The sequence below is a fragment of the Seriola lalandi genome, unplaced genomic scaffold (assembly GCF_002814215.2).
Source record: "Seriola lalandi dorsalis isolate HSWRI2012SDOR001 ecotype SW California unplaced genomic scaffold, Sedor1 jcf7180002054829, whole genome shotgun sequence".
Classification (NCBI taxonomy): domain Eukaryota; kingdom Metazoa; phylum Chordata; class Actinopteri; order Carangiformes; family Carangidae; genus Seriola; species Seriola lalandi.
In genome coordinates, this window is record NW_019525382.1 from 361,943 (window position 1) to 383,165 (window position 21,223).

A 21,223-nucleotide genomic window follows, 5' to 3' on the forward strand; every position below is an offset into this window, starting at 1 on the left:
TTTGTTCTATAAATTCACTGTTTGCTGGGAATCGAAAAGAGCTGAACTGAATCTGAATTTCACATACCAGAATTTATTTTCACTTTCTTCTATTTGGCTTCATGCTACTGTGTTGACTCAATGCAATAACTGTGTAATCCAGCCTACAAGTGCAGTTCTGACCTTTCTTTTTTTGCTCCATTCTTTTATGGTTAACTACCAATTCAGCTACGGTGCTATAATCTAGTCCAGTCTGTGCATGTTAGATTCCTTATCTACCCTATTCTATTGTACAGTACAATAATAGACAGCATTCTCCTGTATTGATTATATTCAACATATTCTGTTTTGTACTGCTTTGTACTGTTCTAGTTTGGTCTTCACCGTCTAGTCCCATCTGGTCTCGTGCATGTCTGTTCAGTACAAATTCCTAATTACTTAAATCGACTCTGTAATTACGAGGATTTCCCAAATGATCCACAAAGAGCTGAGCTCAATTCTGAGGTGGTGAAGGTGCAGAGTGTGAGGACGGGTGAGCCTTACCCTCGATGGGAGCCAGGATGACGCGGGAGTGGTCGTAGGCGATGACGTTGGCGTAACGATTTTTGGGCTTGTTCACCTCCAGGTTGGAGTGTTCCCAGGTGAACTGCTGGCCTGGATCGATAGACTGACGGGGGCAGAGACATGCACACACAGAGAAGAAATCAGAAGAGCTGTGAGGGGAGCTGAGCAATAACAATACCAACGGATTGTTATCATAGAAAGAACAGAAGGAGGCAGAGAGGGAGAGATTGAGAGGGTGATTTTCTCAAGGGAAAGAGTACATGGTATCATGAAAATCTGCCTGCTGACTGGTTTAAACACTCACAGCAGCTGCACACAGTACTTTATCAAGACCATTAATACAGCAGGTACATAATGACAAATAACAATATTGATGAAGGCGGCGGCCGGCTCCCCCCGCCCCTGGAGCGAGGGCTGACACTCGGGTGAAAGACAAATTCAGCCGCCTCTTTGAAATAAAAGAATTCCAGATAAATGTTCCGTTCCCTCGTAAGGATAATTAAGTATTCTATTACGATTCACTGTTTGCTTATGGGCGTCAGGCACTGGCTTGAAGGATATTTGCAGTTAGGGCGTCACCATGTAGGGCGGGGTGGCCGGAGAGGGAGACTGAAGCTAAATGAAGTCCAACTGGAAATGTGATCTAACAATTTGCATGTAATCATTAAAGCAATCTGAGCTTCCCTCTTAGTCTCTTTCCGGCTTTGTTTTTTCTTTCTTTCTGCCCTCTCTATCCCTCCTTCTCTGTCCCCATTTTCGTTATCTGCATCTCTCCATCTTCAAAGTCTTCTACTTTTTTGTCCATACTTCTTTGTCTCTTTATCGCCTTCTCCATCTCCTCTCTGATGTTTACAGTCCCTCTCCATGCAGCCACCTACTACCCTGCTATTTTCCATTTCTCTCTAGATTACCTTAAGGCTGAGTATGCGTGTGTGTGTGTGCGTATATAAAGATTGAGGTCACTTCCCAGACACATCCCTCAACTCAGAAATTGAAAACCGCATCAAATGATTTTAAAAACTGATTGAATAACAATTACTTAAATTCTTCCTGCAACAACAAGAACCTCTCCCTCCTCCTTACGATGCGTGATGACATGTTTGAAGATGAGTGGCACCTCCTGTCAGGACCACAGGGTTTCAGGACATGGCTGCAACCTGCCTGACAGCAGAAAGACTACAAACCCCTATGGCTTCGGTACTGTTGGGTAAAACTCTGGCTGCCTTTTCGTTGCCATTTGTATGTCAGATTATCTCCTCTTCATCTCCGCTCTCCAGCTGCGATGCTCTGCGCTCTCTCCCCTCACTGAGTCCTCATCATTAACTAGTCCTCCCCACCTCATCTCTCTCCTCTCTCGCCTCTTTCCTTCCATTTTTTCTCCTCCCTCACATCCCGCCTGGCTAAAAACCAATCAGTCAAAGCCCCGTAGAGCTGCGCTTGGCAAGCAGGGGCCCCTGGACGAGCAGCCATTCATCAAGAAAATAACAAAATTAAAATTACACTTCTCTATTTAATTTGGTCATTTATTTTTCCTGGGGGGTGGTTGTGCGAAGGGGCAGGGGGACAGAGAGAGGGAGAGAGAGAGCGGGGGAAGAGATGAGCGGGCGCTTTAATGCACTCTCAAAGCCAAGTAATTAGAAGTTGTAGTTGTAGCAAAGCATCAACTTTGGCATCATGTCTTTCGTCTCTCTTCCCTCTGAATGGAACAAGCTTGTCCATTTGGTACACAGCCCGGATGTGGATTTATGAATAATAGATACCCAAGAAATACTGGATCACTATGAGAAGTCATTATCCACCAACATCCACCGGCAGGCATGATGACGGCAATCTTTGCTGGTGTACCCGCTTCCCTACCATAGCCTGGCGTGCAGCGAGGCGACAGGCACGGTGATTTAGGGATGGCGAGGAGGGGATATTGCCTGTATGCAAACAAGAGCTGATTCAGCGCTCCTGATTTCTAATCAACTCTGGTGTCATTTATAACCGCCGTGGTCTCCAAGCTCAGACAGCTCAGTTACTCCTTCTACACACACACACACACTCACCCTCACACAAACATACACACACACGTACTATGTTAAAGCCGGACTGCCAGTGTGCTTTTCCCTGAAAACACATTAGAGGAGTTTTGCTTAAAGAACGGACGGACTGTGTTGTGTGTGAAGGACTTTCAAAACATTATATTTCCACAAGTCAATGTTTAAGATAGGTAAAGACTTCAAACTGTAATTTCTGGACTTTTTTCATCATCATTTTTCAAACGCATTTAATTTTGACCGATAAGTGTGTTAGAGAGAAACATTTTTTAGGTGTGTCACAAAAAGGACATGTTAAACTTCTTTTTTCATCTATGTAGCCCGATGTAGAAGTGGATGCATTACAATAGAATGATTCCTTTATTTAGCAAAGAATTTGAGGAAATTGCATGTGCGAGTTTCATTGCCTTTCTTTACCATGCTGAGGACGCAAATCTATCTGAGGAAATATAAGAGCACTATCAAGCACAAGCACCACCAGCTATAACATTTTCAAAAAGCAGGAACAAAAAGACTTACAGGAAGAGAAACAACCAATTTCCCATTTTGTGCTGAGAATGAAAACACAATCAGACAGAAATCTATACTCAAGAAACTGTGAGCTTTGAACCTTTGGCCCCACTCACCTCATATTCCTGTGAGAGCTTGAGGTTGTCGTTGGCCTTGAGAAGCTCTGTGTGTTCGGCCAGCTCCGAGATAGGGATGGGAGGATGATTCATCATACCTGTTTGCCAAAAAGTGGAGAGAAAGATTCCACACAGGGGAAGTAAGGAAAGATTAGAGGACACTACATACTCAAATCGAAACTTGAAAAAAAAAAAAAAAAAAAAAAATCACACAACACACTTTTATGGGTGAGAATTTCTCTATTACATAACAATGGAAGTTGGGTTTTAGTGGTGAGGAAGCTTGTGCAGAACATGGTGAATGTCACACGGAGCAAAATGTATTGACAGGTGATGTTATAGGCACGGGATTGGACCAGGCCAGAGCTCAAAAATTGCTAAGTTTGTCAAGTATGGCTGACTGTTTGCCAAAGAAGTGAGTAACATACACCCACAGATTAAATTGTATTAATTCCCACAGTGGTCAGGATGCTGACAGAGAGATGGACCAATAGGACAAATAGGTGCGGAGTGCTGCCAGAGGAAAACCCAGACCAATTATGGCTCAAACATTTGGAGGCATGAATCATTTTCAATAGCTTGGGAAATTTGTTAAAAATTACATAAGATGAAAAAAAGTTTTGATGGTAAAATCACAGACAAGAAACATGACAGCTCTTTTTACTCTTTGAATAAATGAAATGCTTATGTTGACAAAAAAAATCCTTGTACTCCTCATTGAAGATAATCAAAAGCAACATTTCCTTTTTAGCACGGCTGCTATCAACAAAGCAGGAAAATTCAATGCTGGCTCACTATTTGGAAAAAAAAAACAAAGAAAATGAGTCTTTAAAGACTGTTACTTTAAGCAATCTTACAAATTCAAGTCAACTTAGTTATTTCTTGTTACCTATAAATGAATATGGTACACTATTATTTTTAAATTTAAACTATTAAATTTCTGATCCAACCAATCCAACAGTCTTTCAATCTGGATCAGACCCAAAATATCCCACAGATTTGCTTCTACTATATCCTTAATCTGTACTGCTCTCATTGTCCTGTGTTGTTTGCATAGTGACAAGTTTTGACTGTTGCCTCTATAAAAAAGGCGGTTATTCTAAAACAGAGCCCTGACCTGGGGGCTTATGTGAAGGAAGGTGGGGTGAGGGGATAGGGAGGTTCAGGAGTGTGAGTGATGCTGAGTGACACAGTGAGCTGCTCCATTCCAGCCAGCCAGTGCAAAGCAAGCAACCTGCTGTTTCTACCCTTTCCTGATTCCCTCATACCAGTCAACACTGGCTCTAAGATGAACACCGCTTAACTTCCAAAAATCACAAAAAAAAACCCCAACAAAAACAACAACAAAAAAAAAAAAAATTGCAGTTGCATGTCCAATATGTTCTCCCAAATCCCTCTGCCATTTATTCAAAGGAATTCCCAGAAAGCACTCTCTTTTTCAAATGGGTGAGAAAATTGTGAGATTTTTCGCTAGCTCCAATATCCACTGAATATTGTGTTGCCACTGCCACAGTATTATCAGCACTGCTGTGCACTCCAGTCACTAATCCATTTAGGAGCATAATGCTGAGGCCATGTAATGGAATATGGAGCAGCCATAGATTGTGGCTCTGTCCCTGCATGCGGCCTGGCAATACTTAATGCTTTTGTATTTTTAGAAAGAGGCCTTTTTTCCTGCCAAGTGACAAGGTCAAAAGTCGACAAAATGTTGACATCTCTTCTCTAAAAAAAAGTTACTCTGGCTTAATTGGGTGTGAAAATCGCCATAATCACATTAACCATCCTTAATATTCCTTTTTTGACAATGCTTAATATCCCCCCAATGTCAAGGGGGTCACTGATGTTTTGGTTGCTTTTGTTGTGCTTAAGAGGGGGGAGCCCAACCCTCTGCGCTGACAGTCTTCATTAGTAATGGTAATTTATTTTACACTGAGAGAACAATGCGGCGGTGTCAATTACATGAAGATTAACAAAGATTACAATGCATATATGAGAGAAATGGAGATGACACTGGATGGCGTGACATTCTCCGGAAAATGAATGGACACACTGCATTAACGGACAACTTGACAAGAATTGTGCAATAAACACCCATCCTCTTCCTAATGGATCATTTGAATGATGTTGACTGTATTAATACTGTTCCTCTATTTTTTGAAAGCCTATGTTGAGTTTCTTTTTCAATTGGATATCTTAAAAAAAACTCAAACAAACCTTTACAAGGTAGTAGGATAACTCAAATTAAATTGAAGGAAACAGTGTGTTTATTCATACTTAAGTTTCTTAGTGAGCTAACAAAGCATGCAGACCGTGGTGGCACCACTTGAGGATGAAACAGAGTTATTAATCACTTCTGGTATGGGAATTCATTGAGATGAGTGTCAAGAAAAAGAGGAGATATTGCAAATTAAATTTGGTTGCCAGTTTACTCGCCTCAAATTGAGAGGGAAAGGTATGAGAAGCTATGAGCAAAATAAGTAAATGCGTATGCAAATGAGGGGCCCGCACTTCTCCTTGAGAGAACAAGAACGGGTTGTTTGAGGGGAGATCAAAGAATGTTTGTGTTGGGTTCGTGTGTGTGTGTGTGTGTGTGTGTGTGTGTGTGTATGGTTGTGTAGTTTACTCTCTGTGTGTCTATGCGTGTTTGTGAGTGTGTGTGAGTTACAAATGTTCCGAAACTCCATCAATTCCTTTCAGTTTGTGTTTACTGCCCACATTACTGTCTGCATGTATAAGTGCCTGCTACCGTCAGAGATATATCAGGCCAAAGTGTTTACATATACATCCAAATAAACCATGATGCACCGCCAGTGGGACAGGCTCCAGGTTATACTTACTAGTGTTTGTTCAGCCCCTCGGACATTGGTAGAATATTTAGAGTAACTTGTATGAAAACAATTTGAATACTTAAAACTGTATGCTTAAATACATGCTTAAATTAGTTATTTTATCTTTATCCCACTTTGCCTTTTGCCAGCATAACCAACTGCTATAAGCTTTTATATTTACACAGACGAACCTCGCATCTAAACTTACCTGCTTGTGCGTCTATTTCTCTCTCTCTGTGTACTTTTCCAGCCTCGCCCTTTTGTTTTGTTTTCAAGACAAATGAGCCGATGATGCCTGATTTGTTCTTGCTCTCATTTTGTCATTTCTACACTGCACTGCACGCTGCAGTGTTTATCCAAGAAAAGATTTACTTTCAAAACTAGGCTTTGCCGTGACCTGTAGTCTAGTAATAGTCTAGCAAAGTTACTCAAGGACAAATTGTTGTTATTGCCTGCCCCAACTCCAAAGCCTGCCTCTTTCTCTACAAACACCCCACCCCTCCCTCTCCCACAGATTTTTCCTATCCACGCACAGACTCTTCCATTTTTTTTTCACCGCAATCAACAGCGTGATCAATGAACACAGAAAAACAAACTAGCGTCTAATTACACATTTCCAATCTCCCAATCCGCAGTCGATGCGCCTGAGACATATAATGATTCTTTCTGATAAGTCAAAGCAGTGTCTCTTCAAAAGCCTATTTATGATGTTACGTATTTCCATATAAAAGGGAAGAAGTCTGTCTGTGGGTAAGCAAAGAAAATAAAGGAAGGCGGGGGGGGCAGAAAGTCTGCTTTTTCTCTCGGCTGATCCTTTTGCAGTGAGCAGGGAGAGTGGGTGATCAAATGTCGAGCCATTGTTTGCCACCGCTTTAATTAATTCTGCTCGTTATCTCTGAGCACAGAAAAGACCCCGTTAGATCAGAATGGAAATGGAGCAGTGGTGGTAAAGGAGGAGGAGAAAGGAGAAGGGAGAACAACAACAAGGAGGTGAAAAAAAAGGAGGTCTGTGAAAAGAAACACCTCTCAACCATCTCTACATCAGCAGAAGTGATCACACAGGTTATTTATGCATGGTGGATTAATGCATAGCCAACAGCTCAAGTGAATATCGTGACTGACATCCAATTAAATAAAATAAATAAATAAACACAGCCCAGTATACCATTGGAAACCAACATCAAATTAATTAGAGCTGAAATTTTGCTGCATCATGTGAAAAAACAAACAAATGCAAATTATGTATTTGTAAATGGAGGCAAGCGGTGCTGGGAAAGAAAAAAAAGATAAGGAAAGCTGGAACGCAGATGCTAAAAGCATAGAGACTAACTTTCATAGTCAAAATCTGCTTCACTCTGAGGACTGCTCAGACCAGAATCTGTAAAGAACAGCAAACATAAATGGAAAATGGTTTCAAAAGGCTGTAGTGCAACAGAGAAGGCTATGTAGGAAGGAAAAAAAAAAAATGTGCATAACGATAAAAGACCATGAAATAAAACACAAAAGCAACACTACATTGTTTTACCATGAGTTAAATTCTCTGGGAGGCCTGTGAAAGTGACAGACCTGAGCCCAGGCTGACACACAGACATGAAAAAGTAGGGCAAACATTTTCAGATCACACCTGACCTTCCCTTCCGCTACCAAATCCCACTCAGTGCCACTGGCCTCCTCGGAGCAGAATGGTTAGCCATGGGTGTCAGCCCCTACTGAGAAACCCCTTCTACCAAGCCCCATATCAACGCTCATAGAGATCAGGATAAGAAATGGATTTGCTATCTCTAAGCTTTCATAAACACCACTTAGAAGGGCCCATTGACAGGAACGAGAAAGGGACAGAGAATAGGAAAACCAGCTTATGTTTCCTGCTGAAAAGTAACTCTCAAAGATTCCTTTGTATGTGGCTTGGTCCTGAGGCACTGGGAGTGAAAGGTGTGGAAAAGTGTCCGCATTCTTGGCTGACAGCTGTGGAGCCAGAGCTGATGGGAGTCAGGGGTCTGAGGAGTGTGGTGATGGTTCAAAGTCTTATCTGCTCCAGAGGAGAAGTCCTCTGAGGCTGCAGCCAGCCGATGTTATGTCCGGGTAGACTCAGGTCTCCTCAACCACTCAAGCAGAAAGGAGCCATCTGTGGCAATGTTAACTGGACATGTGGCTGAGAGATGCAGTATGATGGGATGCTGGCAACCTGCCCATCAAGTGAAGGGAAATAAATTTTTGCCAGGGCTGAAAGTTGAAATCTGATCAACAGGGTCGCTCAGCGATAAGGAAGGATCACATCACCCAAGGATGGCAACTTTGATCCATAGAAAACAGATAATTTGTTCCAGAAGTGAGAAATGGAAGGAAAGGGAAATACGACTGGTGGGCAAAAAAAAAAAAAAAAGAAGTTTGTCTTTGTTAAAGAAACTATCTATTTTTTCCTAAATCTGGTTCCAAAAACATAAAAATCACTTCCTCTGTAAAATGGCAAAAAGCAGATAGGTCATCATCCCCAGCTGAAAGCCTAAATAAGCTGTATTTTAATTTTTCCTTATAAGAAAAACAAACTAACATGATTAGGACGTATGCCAGCTTTAACACACTGCAAAGCTCAATTCTGCAAAATCAAAGTTGCTAAACTTGGTTTTGGTGGATTTACCTTTCACCGGCATCTTCACAAGAGGGCGTCAGGCCAGTGGAGCCAAATGAGCGAGGAGAGATGAAGACATCAAACATCTCCCTCTTACTAATTGATTTGTGACAATGACTAATTAAACCTTGCAGGGGGTGCTCTGATCCACTGTCTCCTAACGTCATTCATCACAGCAGGAGGGATGTACAGGCATGTCTGATTATGTTTATGTGGAAGTGTGTGCTGTGTGTTTTGATAGACCTGCTTGTGAGGAGGAGGAGGAGGAGGAGGAGGAGGAGGGCACGGTTGCTGCAGTTGTTGCTGTAATCTGGAGAAACAAGTAGGCTGCTGATGCATGCGCGCGATTGGCTGGTGTCCGTGGGTTTTGCAAAATGTGCGACGCTGCGGGAAAACATTAGATTTTTTCCCATGCTTGAATGTGAAAGGCACTTCTTCTAACAGACTTATGGGGGTGTGAAGTGCCATATGCGATGCTGCTGTATTGGGGGGGTCGAGGATAAAGAGGAACAGAGATGGAGATGAATAGAAAATACATAGATATGTTGAGGATACTGTATGTTGTAGAGCAAGCCCAGTGAAACTCAGTTCACCTGACTTTTAATTTAATTTAATTCAATTTTAGGTTTGTTTCTATTTTAGCCTGAACAGTAACGAGGTAAATTCATATTACTTGGCACAGTAGGGAATGTCAAACTGATGATATATGTATTTCTCCTGATGGTCACCAACTGTTACAGTTTGCTCATTTTTTAACTGCAACTGGGAAGAGTAGAAAAAAAAGCAGAAATTGAGAAAAAGGAATACACATTGAAAAGAAAAAGTCATGATTGAGAGAAAAGAGAGGGCTTGGTTGGAGATAGACAGTAGATATCCAGTGAGTCGTGCTGCTTCATTACTTTGGCCCCATTTGCCAATTAAACCCCAGGCACCAATGAAGATAATGACAAAACGAGCCAGTCTGCGCCCCGAGGAATTATGGGAAGCTGTCACATGAGCTACAGGCTTTAAAGCACAAATACACATGCGCCTCTGCGCACACACACACACACACACACACACACACACACACACACACACGCACACACACACACACACACACATACAATATACACACTCTCAATTGCATTAGCCATGCTTAGCTTATAGCAAGCCTAATCAAAAACATACTTTTTGTTCCCCAGCACTAGGGGTCACTGAGCACACATTGCCAATGTGGCATATGCTCTGTTGGATTGGAGAGGCCTTGGATAAGTGCACTGCGAGTAGGCTCATTTGAACAATGGTCGCTATTAGCTGATGGGGATGTTCACAAATGCTCACCGGCCCACTTAATTGGGCTAAAATGTCCATTCAAATTAAATTCCCCGGGTGCGGAGATAATGACATCGCCCGGTTCTGCAGAACAATGGCAGGGCTGTCAAATGAGAATGCTTGTCATATATAAGTGAAGTCTCAACATGTGTTGGTGAATATTGTGAAAAAGAGAGAAAGAAAGAAAGAATTTCCATTATTTAAGGAAAGGAAGGAGGACAGTTGAGGGCATGCTGGAAAGCGCTGGAAGACAGAGAGACAAATAGCTTGAATGGCCATTATAACCTTGTCATTACAGAACCACTGATAGGGCTCTGAATACCGAGCAAGATAAAGATGAGGACAGTAAATTGAACTTCCACATTTCTGTGCATAAGTGGGTTTGTGCATCTTCGTTTCATCCTAGTATCTCTGTGCTCTGATGCAAAGAAGTCTGGTTTCTTTCCAAGGTGCAGACTCAAGGCAGCATGCTGGGATTTCCAAAGAAGCTGAAGAGAAATGCTCCATTTTGAAATCGGAGCCTTTTGATGGAGCAGACTGGCCATGGATGACAGATGGATAGCTGAAAGACCACCAGGCTTGGAGACAGAAAGGCGAGAGGCACATAAAAGAGAAAGAAAAACAATGGTACACACAGAAGCAAGGGAGGGTGTGTTTATCTCGCCTCTGGAGAATTTACTCCTTTTTTCGATGGTTGCTTGGTCAGGTGAGAACAATACCATTTAAACAAGGCAACAGGTCTTTGTCTTCTGTCAAATGAATTGATGGAGGAAAGAATATAATCTGAACCATCTACAGTAAAACAGAAAACACAAGGCTCCTTGTACAAGGTAAAAGGAGGAAAATGTTGATTTAGTGATACACCAGAAAGTGTAAAATGTTTTCCTTGATGCTCTGCTAGAGGCAGCTACAGGGATGACAATCACATTTATTTTAACTTTCCTTCCTGGCAGGATGCGGGGTTTCCAAACCGGGCCAACAGATATCCTTACTTGCAAATCCACGTCTTTTTCTTTAAAAACCATGGCTTGTAATTGGGCAGTGGAAACTTAAGTGAACCAAATACAAAAAACACAACCAAAGACAAGTAACTGTGGATGCCATCGTTGCCGAAATCACAGGAGGCTGAATAACAGACAGGCATACCGATTGATAATGGGTCTGAAAAGGAGGCAGGAGGAAGATGTCAGACAGGCTTAAGGTGGAGAAGCCTTAGAGAATGAGTGTGGGATCTAATGCGCTCTGTTGTTAACACCGGGCTTTAGCTCGGATGAACACCAGAAGGAAAGTAAGACAAAAGTGGAAGCAGGTAAAAACCCAGACATCTTCAAAACAGGATTTGTTTCCAACATAGAAACATCCAGTCCAACAACAGACACCATTTTGTAATTATTTGTTATTTATAAATTGTTACATGGAAAACACATAAATATGGCTTGAAGGTAGTAATGGGGGAACATAATGTCAAACAGGATGATATGGGAGCACTTGGACATCATGTATGCTGCAGCATAAATTTAAATTGCATTATTTGTTAATACCTGTGTAGGCTCTGTCCATGTGTACTCCAATGTTACAACCTGCTGTCACTACACATGTAAATTATACTAAAACATGCACGTGTATGTTTTGTCTTATCTGATTTGTATGAAAAAGGTTTTCACTGTAAATGAATGAACCGGTGTCAAGAAGGGAGGTTTTCTGCAGATGCATGTCTTTATTTGACCACAGTAATATAGTACAAGTTAGTGCAAGGGCAGCCAATAATGGTGTTTTTGGATTAAGGCTGCTGCTAATTTATTCAACATTTTAATTAACATTTTTTTTTTTTTTTTGCCAAATTAAGAAACTTGCTTTCCATTTCAGTATGTTCCAAAAATAGGGATTTTAGGGTTCCTGCAAAACTTGGTTCTTTGCTTTTTAGTTTGTTAAAGCTTCAGAAACAGCAACCTCTAAGCTTCTTAAAATTCTTTTTTTTTTTTTGTATATTTATTATTTTTTTTGACAACTTTCTTTCCCATTAAACCCTGTAGGTTAGACTAATGCTGTACTCTCCACTGTCACTGCAGGGATAACAGGCATGAGTACAGTACAGTACAAAATTACATCAACTTATATTCATATTTGTGAAAATAAGACAAGTTTTCCTTTAAAGCCAAGGTGAGAGAGGGTTTCTTTGTAAGTTTCTCAGAGTGGCCCCACCTACAGCCGTATGAGCAAACTTCCTTCTTCACATCTATTATATCAGTGAAATGGACTCTGTTTTTTTTACTTAAAAGCCAATATAGATAAATATGCCTAAATATACTGTATATGCAGAATGTTAGTCTTACTATACCCATATATATACGTCAGTGTATGTGCAGTGTTTCATTCATGTACCTGGAGTTTGGAAATTGATGCGTCTCATCTCCACGGGGTCTGTGGGGTGGTGGGGAGTAATGTCTGCGTTGTTGAGCAGACATTTTGTCCGTGGCTCCGACTCTTTTCTTTTACGGCTGGAGAGCAAGACAAACAAACAGTAGAAAAAGGGGAAGACAAACAACAAAAAAACAACAGAATAACTTTTTGTGAGCACTTGATCCAGCAAAACAGTCACCACTCTCATTTAATACATTTCCTAAACAACTCAACAGCTCCAGCTGACTGGTAACCCAGCGGGCTGAGATTGCTTGAGTGAAACCAAATCAAGCATTGGAGAGCTGAGAACGCGTATCAAGTGCGCAAAACTCTCCTTCACCCTCACTAATTATAGGGATCTTTTTTTTTTTTTTGCCGTGGCAGGCTATTTTGTTTTCCCCTGTAAATTGCAATAAAGTACGGCTAAGCCTTACCTGTCAGGTTTGCTGTTTCCAGAGAAAGCAATAGGAGTCAAATAAATATATAAAGATGGTGAAAACACAACACACAAGGAGAAAAGGAGAGGGGGAGGCAAGAAGAGAGATAAATCAATAGAGAGCAGTTTAAAATTCACCGGGGTCGCTGCTGGGCTCGCAAAACGCGAGATAAGGCTCATCAGCATTGGGGGGGGGGGGCATGTGTGCGCCTGTGTGTGAGTGTGTGCACATGTATCAGTGTGTGAACTAGTGAGTACTCAATGAAATGTGCAAGTAAGCGCATTTGTGAGCCTGTGTCTGCGTGTCTATGTATGGGTGAGTGTGATTATGTGTGTGCACAAAGGACAGATACAGACGGGGAAGGGGAATGTCAGGGCCAAGGGCAGACCCGGGAAACACTATTCACCAGGGTGAGATGGAGGGAGAGATGGGAGAGTGAGGTGGAGAGAAAGAGAAGAGAGAGAAAAGAGAGATCCAAGGAGAGATGTTACTCTCCCTAACCACCAAGACGGAGGTTAGGCAAGGTCAGACAGTCAGGGATCATCTGACAGTAGCAAGCTGTACTTGTGTTGCTCACACCAGCCCTGACCCCCCTAACACAATGCAGGGATCTTCCCTGGTATGTGGGGAAACCTCTTACACCACTGCTCATTTGGGACCTGCAGTCACTGAGGCTAAAAGGTACAACTAAGAAATATTGACTAAAACTTCTGTTCCAAAGTCCCAGGACGCTGAGGAACAGTAAATTCATTTGGAGTTGTAACAGGAAGAGAGCTGCCTCCTGTAAGGTTGATTAAGCATGAAAGCAGAGTTTGATGTCCACCACCAGAAATGATGGTAACTAACACTAATAATTGTTATAATGACCAGTAAGGCAGTTTGGGCAACACTGGAATAATATCCATTCCAGAAATGATGGGTATTCATTTTACTGCATGACATCTCTTGAGTGGTAGATTGTGTCATCTCATCTAATTAGTGAGCACCATCTCAAAGAATCTCCTCCTCTCTTCTTTCTCCAACCCCCTCACTTCCCACAACCATCTTTTACACATGAAAAGCTCTTTCATATTTACATGCAACACTGTTGTTGGGTCATTGACTATCATGCTGCTATAAATACAAAATAAGCCCTTCTTTCTTTTCATGCTCCCTAACATGCAATTATTTCCCAATAGCCCAACTCCCCAGTTATACTGCAAACAACTGGTTCAACATCAAATGACAAGATGATATTCCTGTGTGTTGCTGTGTTGCTGGATTTAAAAAAAAAAAAAAAAACTATTGACAATTACAGAACAGTCAACCTAATCCACTAAAAAACATGGATCACATTTATATTGTTTGTGTCTACCAGTGGGCAACAGCAGGGCAATAACTATCAATGCTAAAAGCTAAAGGTTTCAGTTCCATGTGAGAGGTGGACAGATTGGATTTTAAATATCTTTCCAGTGTCAAGCATTTTATACAGCCCACTAACCCTTCCACTGAGTGTTATTTTCATCCATCATTTGAAGTTGAACAATGTTATTTATGTACTGTAAAGTCCAACTGCATTCACCACAAAAACTACAACTCCCAAGCCAACTCACTTTTTATACAGGAGAATGGCGATGACGATGCAGATGATGAAGACCACAGCCAGGACTGGGCCCACCACCCATATGAGTCCGTCACCAGTCTCTACTGGCAGGGGGTCCACCACCAGCTCAGGAGTCATCACTGTGTCAGTGTAAGGGCTGGTCGCAAACATTTTCTAAACAGAAAAAAAAAAAATAAATAAATAAATAAACTTCAGTGGAATGAATAGAGACCTGAGAGTAGCTACACTTACAGACACAAACTGGACATAATGTGTACAGTGAGTGGATTTAACTGAACAGAACCATTAAATATGACTAAAAAGTATTCAGATGAACAAAAAGGAAGTGTACTACAATTTCATGTACAGAGCCGAATTATTAAATCCACTCCACTGAACAGAAATTGACCAAAAGTAAGCCAAATGAACTGTGCTGAACTACTAACTCACCCCGGCCGTGGCATTGAGTTCAGCCAGCAGGAAGAAGACATACTCCTGGCCAGGTTCAAGAGGCTTGTTCTCACAGCTGCTGTGGCGGTGGTCGGATCCCACTGTGAAGCTGGAGGGCAGCTGCCTGAAGCAGGCTGTGATGTAGGGTTTCCTCTGGTCCAGCTGAGCCAGCTGACGGCGTGAGCGACGCTTTGGGGTCACCTCCCGCAACAGCTGATTGATGTAAAAGGGTATTTGTTTACTTTTTGCTATTCCTTTTTCATATCTAGTTTTATCTTTGCAGTTTCTACAACATCAGTCCCAAATGACTGTTTTTTTATAGTTACATTTACATTTACTCATCTGGCAGATGCTTTTATCCAAAGCGACTTACAAGCGAGGTACGACACTAAAGCTTAAGTACAGTAGGAGACCTTGAAGTAAGTACTAAGTATTAAATCTGTTCAATAAGACAAAGTGCAAAGAGATCAGGTAAAGAAGTGCAACAAACGTCCACAGTTAATCCTTGTTAGGCATGTTACGGTGATAGAGGTATTAGGAGAGGAGGTGAGAGAGACAGACGGCCCTGATCTGATAGCATTTGGTAGCTTGTTCCACTATCAGGGAACCACAAACAAGAACAGTCTGGACTGTGATTGCCTCGTGCGCAGGGGTGGCAATGCCAGACGGCCTTCCTTGGAGGAGTGCAGTGGCTGAGAAGGAGCATAAGCCTTTTACAAGTCCTTTTTACGAGGACTAACACCAGAGAGCAATTAAGTCTGAGGTAGTAATGTTTTTTGATGCTGTCTAAGGTTTCAAAGGTTTCCAGATTAAAACATGTCCAAAACTGTCAGATATGAAAAATCACATGAGATTTGTCAATTTGTCATCAGTAAGTGAAAATCTTTTAGAATTATTAAGATACAAAGTCTTTTTATGTTCAGTTCAATAAAGCGTTTGGAGTCCCCTCACTCCTACTGATAAAAATTTGTAATTTGGCAAGATGAAGGGTAACCACATTTTCCGATAAAGAAGTTACTTGAGGATCTAAGAGACTGTTCTGTGCAAGATCTTGACCCCTCTCCCTGGACTGCCTGAGATCAAAGAAAGAAAAAAAAAAAACTTTAGGTGCAACTGCACCCGCAGATTCAAAAAGCTGCTAACTGTCTGGTAAAGTTTCATGCAACCAGGATCCCACCCCCTTAACATCCAACCTCTCTCATTCATTTCAAACTGCAGACAGAGGCAGGCACTAAGCAGAGGGAACTTGTGTAATCCCCAATCCAATAGGGATGGCTGCTGTTGATCTGGCGCTCAAGGTGACCCTGAGCTACGGGAAGAGTGGGAGAAGACTGTGTAATTCTCTCTGCTGTATGCTTGGGGGGATAAATTAGCATAGCTGAGATGTACTTATGTCTGCGTTGTGTGTGTGCCCATGTCTGGTGCATGGTGTATACAATGCAATTTGCCTAGCGCATTGCAACCGCTCGTAACATAAACGTGTCTCTGGAATCCCTCCCTGAAAACACACAGTTTTGCCAACAGAGAGAGAGAAAAAAAAGAGGATAGTCCCATCAAAAAATGAAAGTGTTGCTGAAGGTTTGAAGTTGCCTATTATATCTACATACTGTATGTTATTCTTCATTCTGTTTGACCCAGCACTCCCATCAACACAACCTAATCACTTTTTGTGTGCCAGTTTAACACCAGGCCTCTACTGTCGAAGATCCTACCTCTTCCATGTCCATCTCATCAGGGTTCTTCAGGTTTTTAACATTTCCAGAGGTCCTCTTAAGTGGCACCACTACCACATAGAAGTTCCTGGAAACACAGCCACAAAGTAAATATTCTATGGCAGATTGACAGGAAATAGAGGCAGTAATTCAATACTTGCAAGAGTTATTATTGGCTTGTCTCAAAAATCCTCAAAGATCAACTCCCAATTCAACACATCTCAGACATCTTGAGATTTCAATCCATATTGCATCAGATCTCAAGTATCTGGAGACTTAAACCTAAATGCTCTAATCCTCAAAAGTAATTCAGAGAAAGCTTGCAACATCTTTCAGCAAGCCATACTCACTTGACATCCTTGGCATCGACCGGTGGGAAGGACATGGTGAGCATGTTGTCAGGCTCGCCGTAGATGTCCAGCTTGGGTTTCTTTACCAGGATGAGTGGCGCTGTCCTGGCCACCACCCGGTGTCTTGGCCCACCATCCATGCTTTCTTGGCAGGTCACCCTGAACTCGTAAGTGGTGTTGTGCCTCAGCCCAGTGACGAGCACCCTCATCTGCCTAGCATCCACATCCATCTTCTGACGGTTGTATTCAATCTAGAGTTCAATAGATGGTGAAGAAGTTGAATTGATAGCTAGTAGGAGGGATAAGTTGGATGTATTACTCTGATAGGTCAACATATTGGTGGTTGAACAGGCACGGATGTAGGTAAGATTGAGAAATGCAAATGACAAATGCATAAAAAACTGCACTAGTGTCAAATCAAGCCATTTTCAATTTCAGAAAAACAGATGAAAATAAGTTCTTCAGTGTGGGATTTTCAAAATGTTTTGAAATTAAAATGCCACTCATGTATCAGCTGGAGGATTTTTTTTTTTTTAAATCCATTAACTCACCGTGCATTTGTATGGAGACCTGCCCTCGGAAAACTTCCATGCAAGGACCACTGTGGTCTTGGTAGCCCACTTGACAGTGAAATTCTTTGGGACATCTGTTGAGTGGACAAATGCAAGAAAAAACAAAAAAAAAAAACAGTGTATGTTCAGTGAGTGGAACATGTAGATAGACAAAGGAAAGAGAAACAAATGAAGAACCTTTGGTTTAAAAAAAAACAAAAACAAAACTGTTGTTTCCCTGGAACGTTCCTTCGGGTTGTAGAGTGAGTGTAACGGTGAGCTGTGATTGGCTGTGAGAAGGGCAACGCCATTGGTTAAGACACACAGCACGGAAGACTCATGGACGACAAACCCATGGAGCACAAGGGTGCGCCCACTGGCTAGCTATCGTGGGTAGTGCCAACCCCTCTCACCACTGACTTTGAACCCATGACCACTTGAGGATTAACGACTGACCCATGTGGTCTCAATGCCAACTGTTCCTACACCTCTACTGAGTCTGGGTTGGCACTGCCAACGTGCTGCCAGGCAGGCATAGACACAAACCCTAAACACAGCATGCCAACAGTCCTCAGCAGTGCATCTGGGGGATGCCATGCCACAAGCTGTCCCCTTAAGGGACAGAGGAAAGGGGGAGGAGGAATTAGGAGAGGGAGGGAGTTAGGAAGGGAGGAATATCTCAAAAACAAACAGAAAACAAAAAATAAAAATAAAGAACCAAAATCTACTTTCTGCCATCTTAGAATAGTCCAAACATACTCTTGTGACTGGGTTTGACTGAGGTCCTACCTTGTTTGAAAACTGGGGATGTGAGATGACATTAGCTGCGTGAGTGTGCTTGGCAAAGGGCTGCAAGGATGACTGACAGGATTGTCTGATCAAACAGCACTTACCTTGAAATTCTACGCTGCTTTCCTCTTTCTCAAAATGACTGACTATAACTTACTGACTTGTGTTTTACCTTAATCGGGTTAGTGAGGTGAGTATCCCACGGCAAACAATTTCAATATCAATTTTTTTCTGTTTCTTGAGGAGAAGTGGAGGTAGTTGAAGGAGGGGGTGGGGCAGTTTTCATTTTTGTGTTGTTGCAGATTGTTTTTAGCCAATTTCCAACCCCCTGCCAACCTGGCTGGGAAAGAAATAGGCAAGCCCTACCTGCTGGATCAAAGGCCACCGTCCGATACTGGATAGGAGGGCTGTAGGGCCCTGGACCTACACTGGTGTGCGCACGTATTTTCACATCGTACGCGGAGTTCGGTTTGAGGCTGTTGAGCACGTAGCTGGACAGACTGGGAGGCAAGCGTAGCTCCCGCGGTGCTCCTCCGGCACCGGCTTCTTTATACGCCAAAGTGTACTCTGTGATTACCCCATTCCTCTCCGCCAGCACTGGTGGAGACCAGGACAGCTGCACTGAGCAGCACGTCACATTGGAGCCCTCATTAATTTGAGGGTATCCCCCTGGTGTATTCTCGGGCACATTCAGTTCCACAACAGCCTCTTCTCCAAAGCCCCCCCTGCTCTTGGCTGAGATTTTAAAGAGATAAGTGGCCCCCCGATGAATGTTGCCCACAGAGTACTGTCGTTCTTGGGGCGCAAACTCCAGTGTGGCCAAAGGAGAGACATCTTTCCGGCCAAACTGGAGCCGGTAACCATGCAGGTCCATGCCATTGGTCAGGTCTGGAGGGTCCCAGCGAACAACAGCTGATGACTCCGAGTCCTGAACCACTGACAGATAGGGTGGACCTGGCACTGTAAAGAAATAAAAAAAGTCTTAATTTCTGTGCTTTCCAGTTAAAAGAACGTTCATATTATTAAAGTGACAGGCTTTAATACTACATGTGGAGATGTTAATTACAAACTGAACAGACTATTAGTGCTGTTTAAAAATCACTTTTGTTACAACATATTACAGTCGCTTTCGAACAATCAACAAAACCATCAAACTAAAAATAAGTCATTTAAACACAATTTGTTTCTTTTAAAAATCATGAAAGAAGGATTTCATTCCTCCGTACGTTATCAAGCAAAATGTACCTCAGACCTAAATGGGTAACAGCAGAAGTGTGCATGTTTCACAAGTACAGCACTGACTGTATATATACACCATTTCAATGCTGTTTAGATAAAAACATTAGAGACTGAAGTCCTGACAGTGTTGCTAGTGATACGTAAGGTATAATACCGAAACATTGCCCTGCCCAATTATACTGGTTCAATAAAAGAATCAAATATTCTTAGTGGCTATGGTAAATATTAACAAGATTACAGATTCCACACTTACAGAACCACTTTTTATTTCAGCCATCCATCAGTTAACATCCTAACTGAGTCAGGTTGTGTTGCATGGAGATATGGAAGGTCCTCAGAGCCTTTTAATTCTTGAGTGATCGCTGTACCCATTACCATTTCATGACAAATGCAAGATCCAGCCAAAATCATTTCTGTACTGCAAAGCATCACTAAAACTTTAAGCAGAGAACAGTGCCTCTTTCAGCGGTTAGAGTCATCTCTTGTTGTAAAATGGATGATCTACACTTGGGGTCTAGACACCATTCTTCAGAGTGGCCCAGTTTTGCTGCTCTTATGGATGACACACGTCTCATCTTAACCCTCCTTTTAAGGCCCCATCAGTGTGATAGAAGCAGCAGCAGTTATGGGAAACCTTCAGTTCTCAAGTTGCCGTCAAAGCTTTGTGAGCAATGAGTGTGGCTGATTCACACTTGAGCCCTGTCCCTCTGTAAATAGATTATATCATGACTTACTCATCTACAGTACATCCCTCTCTCAGAAATACAAGGCACTGGCAGGACAGATAACTGTTCAACACAAGTGAGGTTACAACTGCAGACATTCACGCCGTTAGTGCTCCTGTTATTTTTGTAATATAAAACTGAGTGAATAATATAAACCAGGCAACAGAGCACTTTCAGTTTATTCACTGTAATCAATTTAATTTCATGCCTCTACATGAGATTGTGAGACCACTGGTGAGAAGATTGGCTATCTCTGTGTATTTCTGAAAAAAAAAAAAAGAAAAAAAAAAAAGCTTGCCAACTGGGTCGGCATCAAATTGGTTGGTCCTGGCAGCGAGAGCTTTCTCAGCATAAATTAAAAATGCTGAATAAGCTCAATGCAAATCATCAACTAGTATACTGTGTAACATACATTTCATCACGATCTTAAGCAATTATGGACACATTTGCCCTCTTTTTCACTATGTAACGCTACGTGAATTTAAATTGCAGCATCTTTTTGAACCTTCTTTTCTTACAACTTATCTCTTATGTACATCTGCTTGTTCAAATGTTTGTGCATAATTGGCATCGTGGACGAAACTGTACATATGTGTGTGATAGTATAGGCGCCAGTTTTCTGCCAGCTCCAGCTCCTATATCACTATTCCAGCTGCACACAGAGCTGCTTGGCTTGTTGCCCAGTATGGACTTAAAGTAATTTGGGGAAGCTAACATTAGTCTGAGGCAACAGCACTCCCTCTCAGTGGAATAGTATCATTGTGCATGTGTGCGTCTGTGTACATGTGCCTACATATCTACATATAGTATAGGTTTCTGTCCCAAGATTCAAGTCTTAATGTGCGCGTAGTTAAAACACACATGCACGCACACGCGCACACACACACACACACACACACACACACACACACACACACACACAAAAAAAGCAATCCACTCCGAACAGTCTCCTCCCTCTGCTCGTATTATTCATTTCCGTTTGCTAATGGTCTTCTTTCTGAAGACTGTT

General features: G+C 42.1%; 1 protein-coding gene across 5 annotated transcripts in view; it reads right to left on the reverse strand.

The window, feature by feature from the left end:
- The window catches only part of ptprsa (protein tyrosine phosphatase receptor type Sa), a 175,987-nt gene that overhangs the window by 25,917 nt on the left and 128,847 nt on the right, over positions 1–21,223 (reverse strand). For 3 of the 5 annotated variants that reach the window (XM_087179356.1, XM_087179355.1, XM_087179357.1), the window contains 10 exons: positions 18,617–19,210; positions 17,462–17,556; positions 16,911–17,161; positions 16,561–16,648; positions 14,849–15,061; positions 14,409–14,572; positions 12,362–12,477; positions 7,367–7,414; positions 3,209–3,306; positions 523–646 (listed from right to left, as the gene is read on the reverse strand). In XM_087179356.1, coding sequence (XP_087035482.1) covers positions 523–646; positions 3,209–3,306; positions 7,367–7,414; positions 12,362–12,477; positions 14,409–14,572; positions 14,849–15,061; positions 16,561–16,648; positions 16,911–17,161; positions 17,462–17,556; positions 18,617–19,210 — 1,791 coding nt within the window. The remainder of the gene's footprint in view (positions 1–522; positions 647–3,208; positions 3,307–7,366; positions 7,415–12,361; positions 12,478–14,408; positions 14,573–14,848; positions 15,062–16,560; positions 16,649–16,910; positions 17,162–17,461; positions 17,557–18,616; positions 19,211–21,223) is intronic. The other 2 variants (XM_087179358.1, XM_087179359.1) reach the window with 1 other exon arrangement.